This window comes from Sinocyclocheilus rhinocerous, unplaced genomic scaffold (genome assembly GCF_001515625.1).
Source record: "Sinocyclocheilus rhinocerous isolate Xijiao unplaced genomic scaffold, SAMN03320098_v1.1 scaffold100, whole genome shotgun sequence".
Lineage (NCBI taxonomy): Eukaryota > Metazoa > Chordata > Actinopteri > Cypriniformes > Cyprinidae > Sinocyclocheilus > Sinocyclocheilus rhinocerous.
The window spans coordinates 37,133-49,019 of NW_015624543.1; the positions used below are offsets into that span (position 1 = coordinate 37,133).

Consider the following 11,887-nt stretch of genomic DNA (forward strand, 5'->3'; position numbering starts at 1 on the left):
TCAATTGCGGTGTACAGTGTTTATTATGAGGGGGTAGAATCCACAGCTCAGTACTCACTACTCAATACTCATGAGTACTTTTAAATAGGCTACTCTTTTACTCTTACTCAAGTAGTTTTTTGGACAAGTACTTTTACTCTACTCACACTACATTTTTTGGAAGGTAATGGTACTTTTACTTGAGTATATTTTTTCAGTACTCTTTCCACCACTGAGTATATAGCATAAAGTTTATGTAACGTTTATGTACTTATGCAGATGGGATTGTGATATTTGTATTTATTATTAATAAGGTGTGCATGTCTATTGTTTGTATGTGGGTGTTACAGAAGGTAATTTATGCATCATGAAACCCATTAAAATGGACAAAATATATACAATATACACAAATGTTAAAGGGATAGTTCACCCAAAATAGAAAATTCTGTCATTAATTACTCATGTCGTTCCAAACCTATAAGATATTAGTTAATTTCTTACCCTGCATAGACAGCAACACAGCTACCACATTTAAGGCCCAGAAAGGTAGTACCCATTTTAATGGGTTTCATGATGAATTTGGGGTCAGTTTATTTTTTTGTAAGAAATTATTTTTATTCAGAAAGGACACATTAAATTGATCAATAGTGACAACAAAGACATTTATAATTTTACAAAAGATTTCTATTCCAAATAAAAGCTTTTCTTTTTGAACATTATATTCATCAAAGGATCCTGAAAAATTTATTAAAGTTTCCACAAAATTATTAAGCAGCACAACTGTTTTTGACATTGAATATAATAAGAAATGTTTCTTGAGCACCAAATCACAAAATTTAATTAGGATTATTTCTAAAGAATCATGTGACACTGAAGACTGAAGTAATGAATGCTGAAAATTTAGTTTTGCATCACAGGAGTAAATTACATTTTAAAATATATTCTAATTAAAAATGGTTATTTTAATCATAATAAAATGTTACAATACATAGCTACTGTTTTTGCTGTTTCTGATCAAATAAATGCAGCCTAGGTGAGCATATAAAAAAACTTTTAAGAAAAGCATAAAAAAAATCATACTGACCCCAAACTTTTGAACAATAGTGCAGAATAATCAAAAAGCCCTAAAAAATAATGTATTAGGTCTAGAAAGGTGTACTGCAAATAAGTGACCTTAGAGCCCAATTTCTGTCATTGTTTTGTAGACCTACTTTCTCTGAATATTGTTTTTCTTCATCTAGACTTGTCTGAAGGGAATTTTCTGCAGATATTTGCATTGAAAACTGATTATTATAATTTGTTTTCAAGTCACGCAGTAATGTGCAGTGTATTCAGTCCATGTATTCAGTCTGTTCAGATCTGTTTGAGCTTACAGGTTAGAACCATCTATGATCTGAGAAGCAAGTTATGGTAGTGTTGATTCTCTCCGTCATTGCCCTCCCTCAGTGTAGTGAGTATGATTGCAGTGTCTTATAAGTAATCAGATAACCTTCTCCGCTAGAAGCTGGTGGTTTGTGGATCATAGCAGACACAGATTTTATTAGAGAGATGAAACGTCAGACAGTGGAGCCTTCAAGGTGGCTCACATCATCTTGCTGGCATGTGAAAAGGTCAGCCATCTCTCTGACTGAGCTGCATTGTCTTTTTATCAGCCAATGTCATAAACACAGACATTCCTGCATGCTTACAGGGTCATGGTAGCATTGATTTGCTTATGGGCTCATATCTGAATTCTCTTGATTCATTTAATATTTTTATGGCTACATTTACACTTTACATACATGCACTTTACATACATGCAGGTTTGATTCTTGAACCCTTTTGTGGAATAAATGATTCAAAGATTCACTCAGAAAACAGTCACTTGTTTTATGTCTGAATGAACTGGTTGCTTTGAACAAATGTGTTGAATGAAGGATTCAATGCCTCGCTCCTTAACACAGTCACTTGTTTAGTTTCTGAATGAATCGGTGTATTTGATTGAATCGGCTGAATGAATGGTTTAATGACTCACTCCTTAAGATGGTCACTTATTTAGTCTTTGAATGAATCTATGGCTTCGAACAAATGATTGAATGAATGATTCAGTGACTCACTTAGATAGACAGTGCCTTGTTTCTTGTATGAATGAATCAGTTGCTTTGAACAAATCTATTGAATGAATGATTCAATTATTCACTCATTAAGACACTCACTTGTTTCTTTTCTGAATGAATCGGTGGCTTTGAACAAACTCGGTTGAATGAATGATTCGCTCATTAGGATAGTCTCTCTCAAACGCAAAGCCCCAATTCTGTTCGGTATTCAAGGACCATAACTGTAGTATCATATAAACATATTTGTTTAGTTACTTTTTACTATTGTATATATGTTTTGAGCAACTAATCCCTCTCTAAACCTTCTAAATCATTACATATAATGTTATATAGATAGATATCTTTTGTAGTGTGAACATATCATATGAAAATGCATATTTTGTTCATTTCAAAGTTTTTGGGATGAACGCTGTCCTGTTGCACAGTTCAGCCATAACATAAAAAGCCCTTTTGGCTTATTTCAACTTCCTAGTAATTTGAGCAGTGTTTGTTATTGGAGAATCCTCTAAAAATATCTACTGGAAGTAAAGTCTATATTAAACGATATATATGACATGCATCAATCCTTATCAAACTCTGCAGAATTTTTTGTAAACTATTTATGGCTGGTTCTTAATGAAGTGGTTAAATTTATCTGGCTTTGTTTCCACTGAAGAGCCCTTGTGTGTGTGTATGTATAATTTTGATGGTTTGGAGAGTACATTGTGTCCTGATTCATAATTAAACAATCCACTCCAGAGACGGAAGGTTTGTTCATTAATCAGCCTTTGAAATTTCAGTATGCAATCAGAGAGCTCGCAGAGATACTGTCCGCCCATAACTCCTGCAGTCGATTGAGATGCACTAAGTGATGGAGAAAGAGGGAGGCTGATTGCAAATTCATTTATGTCAGTCATAGTTAGGCTTGATGACTATGGCCATGGTTGCAGTGAAAATTGGGTAAGAGTAGTGTGTTTATTTGGGGATAATACCATGAAAAGAACTAAATGCCATGATCAGAATTAGCATTTATATAAAGCTATTACACACTCAAGTTGCATTCACTTACCCGTGTCAACCTTTAAAAAAATTTAAAAAAAATCAGTGGGCGCCTATTTAGATTGTGGCAGAAAATCAGCAGCTTTTTAGAAAAAAAATGTCAGTCAGTTCAACTGAAAAGTGTTTGGATGAACTTAAATAAATATTGGCATGATTTCAGAACTACTTGCAATGTGACAAAACAAACTACCTACATCAGATTTTTTGATCTAAAATGTCTATTATTCCCTTATGAGAATGAGATCTAGGACTAGTTCAGGTTTGCAAACACTCTGGCTGTGTTCAGGCATTGTGAGGCAAGCGTGGGAAATCTTTAGAAGTTCCTGTTCTGAATAGCGTGTTTGACTTTTCATATTGTTGTGAAACTGAAAGATAGGAAAGTACACAATAAAATATATTGTAGCATTGGCTACATGGTCAAACCATTGATACAGATCAACCCAGAGGAAAGTTTTATTACTCAGGAGACATAATAAAGTTCATAGTTAAGTTTCAAGTACAGTACGTTTTAACTTGGTCTTGGACATAGAAAAGAATCAGCCCCCTTTAAAATAAGCATATTTTGTTGCTTTGCAGCCTGAAATGAAGACGGACACAGGTTTTGTCTTATCCAGCTGTATTTACTCAGTGCAACTTATAACATCCAAGTGAAACATATAATGCCAACAAAATAAAAAAATAAAAAATCACTGTTGGAAAAAGGATCACCCCCCTCCTAAAAATGACTTGTAAACTCAATCAGGTGTAGCTAATCACACAAAGCCATTTGACTTTCAACTGTGATCGGCGGTGTTCATTTTGATTAGTTCAGCATGAAAAGAGCTTTCCTGGAGCATTTCAGTCCTTGGTAGTGCAACTGAAGCAAACAATCAACTATGGGTGGCAAGACACTGTCACTGTAACTGACACTGCCAGTTGTGGACGGGCACAAGTCAGGAGATGGATAATTCAAAGGCTTTATCAATGCCTAGAAGCACAGTGAAGTCTATTATTAAGAAATGGAAGGTATTTGGTACAACACAGACCCTCCCTGGATCAGGACGTCGCTCCAAACTGCTAGCAATTAATTACTAGCAATTTGCTAGTAAATTTCACAAATAATTATGAATAAATGGCAAGTAACACTCTGAATTTGTAGTAGAAAGACTGAAATATTATTTTCTTACTATTGATAGACCTTTTTTTTTTTTTACCAACAATTATGAATCACGTTAAATCTTTTTACCTAAAATGATCATGCAATTTTTATTTATTTGTTTGTTTTTTGGAACTTCAAAAATCCATTTGGCTCAGAAATTCAGTTTGAAGGGCCTTGTCTCATCTGCTCGCCTGCTTTCTAGGGTTCAGCTAAAAGTCTTTCATAAAAACAAAGTGTTAGTGAGAGAAAGTTTGCTTCTTTAGTAGAAGGTCAAGCTGTATGTCATACTGTCGAAATGATTTATTTGAAATGGTTTCTTCTTGCTGGCTCTGCTTGACCTAAATAAAATTGAATTCCTCGACCAAAATCAATAAAAAGATGAGATTATAGTTAGCTTATGCTGTAGCAAAACATAAATAAAAATGAAAAGTATTGAATTGCCTTATCCATGTCAGAGTGCGCATGTTTGAATAAGCAGCCTTGTCCATCACAACAGTCTGGCAAAGGCTTGCATGGTACCGTGCTTGCAAATCTCAAATCATCTTCATAACCACATTTGATAACAGAGGGCATGCGTGCAGAGTTTCATTATTTCTGATTTTCCCATTTTTAACAATGTGGATGAAATGGAGCTATTTTGCGTGTAACCTTTTGGCTCGACACACATAGCAGGTATCAGGAGCACCAGGCGTGCGTACAGGAATTCACCCAGATCAATTATGTTGAGTGCCAAATTAAGCATTGTTCTTTTTCCATGCACTACATCAGTGGAGTAAACAAATTAATCTTGCCCATGGATATGAATCCCGACAGGACTACTCATACATCAACAAATGAGCACTGGCTGCCTGCAGCATGATATGGAGTATCCCTTCTGTAAATTAATCCACCTAACCTTAAAAGCATGCTGGGTCATATGTTTTTAAGTGTGCTCGGGTGGCATTTCGCTCCCCGGCCTGACACAGAATATAGGTGAGCAGAATTTCTTTTTGAAAACCAGACTCAATGTACCATTAAAGTTCTATATTAAGATAATAAACGGTGGCACTGATACAGGTGGACTCTTAAGCCTCAGTAAATATCCATCGCAAAATGGTCAGCTACATTAGAAGATTCGTCTGCCATTCTTTAACGCATGATGTTTTATTATGCAAATAAATCAGAGATATTAAACAGATGGGGATAGTCCCGCTGAGAAAAGGCCATTCAAACCTCATTTGTTAATTATGGAACTGCTGGGTTATTGATGCCATTTGGGGTGAGAACTGTCTGTTTTTGGGCAGTGTAAGATAATAAACACAAGTGTCAGGGGTAATGGATTGAAATAAGTATGTGTGTGTGTGTGTTTGTGGATTGTGTTTTTTTTTATTTTTTATAGAGAGATTGTGCACATTCTCTCACACTCTCTCTTTTCCATTGACCTTGAAAGGCTGTCAGGGGAATGTGAGTGTTTAATCTGTGAAAGTCTCAGACGTTGCTGGGAGGAATGTTTATTTCAGGCCTTTATTTCTTGAAATAGTACGCAGGGGGCAAATTCGGACAAATGGACATTGAAATGAGAGTGGCACTGAGATCTAGAGGTCCTTTCATGTGTTTTATGGCTCAACGGTACATTGTGTTACAACAGAAAGTATAGGCAAAGTGTTTTATGGTCTAAAAATCCTTTTTATGGAAATTATTTCTATATTGTATGCAAGCTGGTAGATGTTGTCAATAATGCCTGGTATTATTTTTGTGGAATTGTCTTAATTTTCTTTAAAATAAAATAAATTTTTACTTTTTCATTATATATCTATATATGTTCTATATCTAGATCATTTAATATTTATAAATATATATTACATTAGAAGATTTTTTATCTTCAAATATAGATTGTGATTAACTGCAATTTAATTTGATTAATTAAGCAGCATGTATTTCATATATATTATATTTGATTTTTATTATATATTTAAAATATTTTTAATAAATACAATTTTAGCATGATATAATTATCATGCTATATATATATATATATATATATATAAATCTTATATAATCTTATATATAAGATAATACATATACAAGATTTGTAAAATCTTTTTTCAAATATAGATTGTGATTAATTGCAATTTCATTTAGATTTTATTACATTAGATTTTTTTTATTAGAATTTTTGATGATTATTTTGTGTCCAAAACATTAAACATTAAAGTCCATAAGTATGTTTCTTTCTGTAACAGATCTTCAGAAGATGCTGGCTTGTATTCAAGAAGGCGTCCAGTAAAGGACCACGGCGATTAGAGAAATATCCAGATGAAAAAGCTGCTTACTTCAGAAGCTTTCACAAGGTAATTGAAATTTCCATGCTTCATTTTAAATTTCTCCATGTTTTATTCAATTTGTCCTGATTAATAACTTCATTTTGATCACGCTTATAAATCAGTAAATTAAGAGGCACATTGGGTCCATTCTGTTTAACATGCATCCTCGGTTCATTCCAGGCTCAAGGATAGCTCTATTCATTACCTGCGTAATTTATTTGCACAGCGCCCCTCATGAGAAGTTCCTCTGACAGCAAGAGCTCTGGCTCAAGGGTTCACGCCATGAAAGAAACTCGGAGTCTCAAGAAGGCGTCCAGTAAAGGACCACGGCGATTAGAGAAATATCCAGATGAAAAAGCTGCTTACTTCAGAAGCTTTCACAAGGTAATTGAAATTTCCATGCTTCATTTTAAATTTCTCCATGTTTTATTCAATTTGTCCTGATTAATAACTTCATTTTGATCACGCTTATAAATCAGTAAATTAAGAGGCACATTGGGTCCATTCTGTTTAACATGCATCCTCGGTTCATTCCAGGCTCAAGGATAGCTCTATTCATTACCTGCGTAATTTATTTGCACAGCGCCCCTCATGAGAAGTTCCTCTGACAGCAAGAGCTCTGGCTCAAGGGTTCACGCCATGAAAGAAACTCGGAGTCTAATTATTTAGTTAGCAGGGGTCGTCTGTGTTCCAGAGCGAGCGCTGTGTGATACTTTTGGAGCTGACAGTAGCTCAGGTTAGAGGTGTAAACGTGAGCACATGTCTGTTTATTTGTGTTGTGGCAGATGATAATATGATGTGCGCTCTGTGGAGTGTTGGTCAGAGGCTTGTTTCTGACATTGGCATCGCTCCAATGAATTTGAAAGTCACTGCAATAAAGGATCTGATCAGATGGTCTTATCAGCATAGAGTACCTCACCCGCGCTGAAATTGCTTACAGGAGTTTGGGATTTCCTCAGGTGGTTGACACATGGAGTACAAAAATTATAGATTTATTATAGACTGATTTTAGAAATAGATAGAAAAAACAGTAGTGTCCTTTTTTAAAGAAAAAATCTGAATTTTCAGCAGCCATTCCTCCAGTCTTTAGTTTTAGATGATTTTCCTTCAGAAAACATTCTGATTTGATGCTCAAGAAACATGTCTTGCTTAACATTTTTGTGGAAATCATGATACATTAATTTAAAAAATCTTTGATGCATAAAAATTTCAAAAGACCATTGTTTTTATTTTAAATTGAAATCTTTTTTTTTTAAATCATTTTAATGAATTCTTAAAATAGTATTTAAAATTCCTTAAAAAAATCATACTGTTTTAATATATGAGCAATATCACACAAGTAGTCTTGAGTAAATAACACGAGCAATCACAGTGTGCTGATATACAGCCATATTGCACGGCTACGAGTGTGACATTGCGTTTATTCAACAGTTTGAAAACACAAGTGTGTAAATAAAAAAGTGACAACAACGGAGTGTCTTTAAAAACCCTCTTTTGTGTGGAACTACTTCCTTCCTCCATCACTAATTCTAAAACGTCACTTTAGAACTAGTAACAAAGGAACGTTGAGTTGTCGTATTGAAGGTCATTGTATTATGTAGAGTAGAGTATTATGAGAGAGAGATCACCTGAGTAAGTCTATTACTGATACCAGCATTCATTCTTCAGGTCGATCTTATATCCGTAATCACAAAATCAATTTGAATGTCCACTGCGGGAAAGCGATATCTTTGTGTTTGTACTTATAACAGTCAAGGGGACTATGGTTGCATCTTATAAGTCTGTTTAAAGTAATAATAACATCCTTGTTTCAGTCCCTTTCAATATAAAAGTCCTTGCGACTCACTCATTAAGACTCATTCTGAAGATGAAATCGTAATCACTAACAGACCCTTTCTCAATACCAGATACGGCATATTATTTCTATAAAATATTATTTATTGAACAATAATATATAAATGAACAACGCTAGTCATTATAAAAGTATAATAATAGGAATAAACACAAGCAAACAATTCGGTCAAAAGAAAAGCAGCGCTCTTCCACCATTGACGCTCAAATGCTGCCAGTATACATCCGACAACAAGAGTGATGTAAACGGTGAAATGGTTAGAGTGCTGATACTTCTGGAATATCGCACCGCTGGAAAAGGCTCTCAGCCAATCAGATTCGAGAACCAGAACAAACAGTTGTATAAAAGTATATGTATACATATCTCTACATAGGCTACATACATCCACATACACACACACAAAAGGCATCAAAACAAATTATATTTTGCGAAAAGCAAATAGAAATTATTGAACTGTCGAAAGATTTGTGAGTGACTTAGAGCACAGAAGATCTTGGTCAGATAAATATTTAAGGAAAGTTTCTGTCAAACAAATGAGCTGTATTGTAATGCCAGCTGTAAAAAACCACTGCTGAGCAGCAGACAGGTGTTTGAAGCTACTGGAGTCTCAAGATCCTCTCCATGCAGACTGGCAGTTGTGTGTAAAGCTGCGTTTAAGTCACTGCTAATCAAACCTCACAAAGAGAAACCTGCACAGTGGCTGTAGAAACACATTTTCAAACTGTTTAGCACCATGGTATTTATGCAGCATGGGATAGTGTGTTGTCCTGCATGAAAATCCTTTTATTTCCAAGAGCACTATTCTTCATTTTATACCACAGCAGAAAATGGTCAGTTATGAAGTCCACATATCTTGCAGAAGTCATTTTGACACCCTAAAATCTCACTTCCCAATATTCCAACCTAAATCATCACCCACTGCCTCCTTGCTGATGTTGCAGTCTCATTGGAATAAGATGGCCATTCAGAAATCCATTTATCTGGACCATCCATTGTACTGCAGCATTCGTAAGTGAATAAAACTATTTAAAAACAAGTCTTCATGTGTTTCTACAGCCACTGTGCAGGTTTCTCTTTGTGAGGTTTGGTTAGCAGTGACTGAAACGCAGCTTTACACACAACTGCCAGTCTGCATGGAGAGGATCTTGAGACTCCAGTAGCTTCAAACACCTGTTTGCTGCTCAGCAGTGGCTTTTTTACAGCTGACCCCTCTGGTTTATGCATCCCTGCCTCTGCTGAATTATTTTTATCCTCGGTGGGGATAAAAAACATCCCGCAAAACATTCACGTGCTTTGAAGTCCTGTTCTGAATCAAATGATTCGCGATACGCGATCCGATTGGAGCACTTCGCAACAGTGAATCATTTTGCGACTCAATGGTTTAACTGATTCGGAGTTTCAAAAAGCTCCGTTGAATATATCACACTCGAATATCATTTGATACCACACTATATTACATATACACACTTATTGTGTACATACATGTTTTAACATTGTACTTATCAATAGGTAATATATATGAAGAGTTTAGGATAGGTTTTAGGAAAAATATGTAAAAAACATGTATGTTCACAATAAGTGTGTTGTATCAAATGATTAATTTAAATTTAAGTACATCTTGCAATATCAGAATTAGGTTTATAACATCTACTGCTGAATTAAAATCCATTAAAGGGCATTTTGATATTGCACCAGGAACCAGACCCTCTTATAGTGTGAATAATTTCAGGCTTTACTTCCCTTTCCTGTCCTTAAGCCCTTTGAAAATATCCAATTAGGGCTCATTATCTGGGCGATGGCTGATGATCTTATGCGCCGAACATGCAGAACATTCTAGAATAATGAGCACAGATGCGGCTGTAGATTAGGGCCGTGACACCGTGGTTTGATGTCGCTGCATTGTGGGAACGTGCCTTTATCAGCTGTAACAAGCCTTCTAATAAGATTACTCATTAGAGATCAGGAGATGAGTGAATGTGGTACAAAGCAACAGCCTGGATTATCAGCATGTCTGATGAAGATGCTGTAACAGACAGACTATATTACACAGACTCTGATGTAGGTGCAACTCTCTGTGTGCTCTGATGTCTCTGCACTTGTTTGGATTTTTTTGCTTATGAAGTTTTGATTTTGAGTTACAATGGGCAGGCTGATTTTCACATTAAACTTGAGCTTTTTGTACACTTGACATATACTTCACAGTTGTTTACAGTTGTTATTGTCATTTTAACTTTTATTTGGAGACAGCTGAATCTTCAGTTTTTGAATTATTTGTGATCAAGTATTATTACTCTGTGACAGCTGCTATTTCAGAATTGTGCTTTTTGATAAGCTGTCCAGCACTATTTTAGTAGCCGGTGACAAAACTGCCTGGGTATTGATAATAATTTAAAAATTAAGAGATTAATAAATCAGATGCAATCAGATGATTTTTGTACTTTAAAGCAATACATTCTGTATTTAAAAAAATGTGTGTGTAGTGTTTAGTTGTGAGATTCATGTTTGATTTAATACTCACTTTATTGGAAGACTATGTAGATATCAATAAGAAAACATGGAAAGCTTGAAGATTTGGGTCAGCTTAATAGCATCACTTTAGTTATCAGTGTTATGTAATATTTTTAATTGCCTTTTCTTTTTATATTTTCAGTTTTCATTTTACTTTTAGTTTAAGTTGTAGTAATTTAGTTTTTTTGTATTTGTTTTTAATTTTCAATTTATCTTAAAGGGGTGGTTGACTGGGTTTTTTCTAGGCTTGATTGTGTTTATGGGGTGCAGTCTAACATGTGTTCATGCTTCGTTTTTTAAAAAACGCATTATTTTTCACATAATTTACCTTTACTCCACACCGATCTGTCCCTTCTCTAACAAACACCTCGATTATTTCCTGTTTTTATGAAGCCCCTCCCTAAAAAATACGCGATGGGCTGAGATTGGTCAGCTGGCTCAGTGTGTTGTGATTCGCTAAACCGCCTCTAGAGTGCGTCTGAACATCCCGCCCCTCAAGCTCAGAATGTGCTCCGGTTGTATTGTAAATAATGACGTCCTCTATATTGCTTATCAATTTGAGCCCGATTGAGACGCAGAGAATATTAATGAAGAGGATCCCGCAGAACCTGTGCAAGCACTGCTCTTAATGGTATGTTTGTTTGTTGTTGTCCCATACTTTTAGATACGCTGTTGTTTGTAAATGCTACTGCTTCTGTTAGCTTTTAATATACGGTTTTCAAACAGCAACATTACACACTAACTAACGTTAAAAAAGTGAAATCACAATCAACCACCCCTTTAATTAATTTTAATTTCAGTTTTAGTTTTTGCAATTTTAGTACTTCAACAAAAATTAGAAATGTTGCCTGGAATGAATAAGTTGAAGTGTTTTAAGCTTATAATAAATATAATATAATATAATATAATATAATATAATATAATATAATTTTTTCAGCTTAATTTCATTGACTGAAAACTATTTTTTATGTTT

The 11,887-nt window shown here is 34.9% G+C and overlaps 1 protein-coding gene across 3 annotated transcripts in view; it reads left to right on the forward strand.

Annotated features, from left to right (window-relative positions):
- The window catches only part of LOC107741641 (docking protein 6-like), a 75,930-nt gene that overhangs the window by 30,484 nt on the left and 33,559 nt on the right, over positions 1–11,887 (forward strand). For all 3 annotated transcript variants that reach the window (XM_016554399.1, XM_016554415.1, XM_016554405.1), the window contains exon 2: positions 6,474–6,581. In XM_016554399.1, the coding sequence (XP_016409885.1) occupies positions 6,474–6,581 (108 nt within the window). The remainder of the gene's footprint in view (positions 1–6,473; positions 6,582–11,887) is intronic.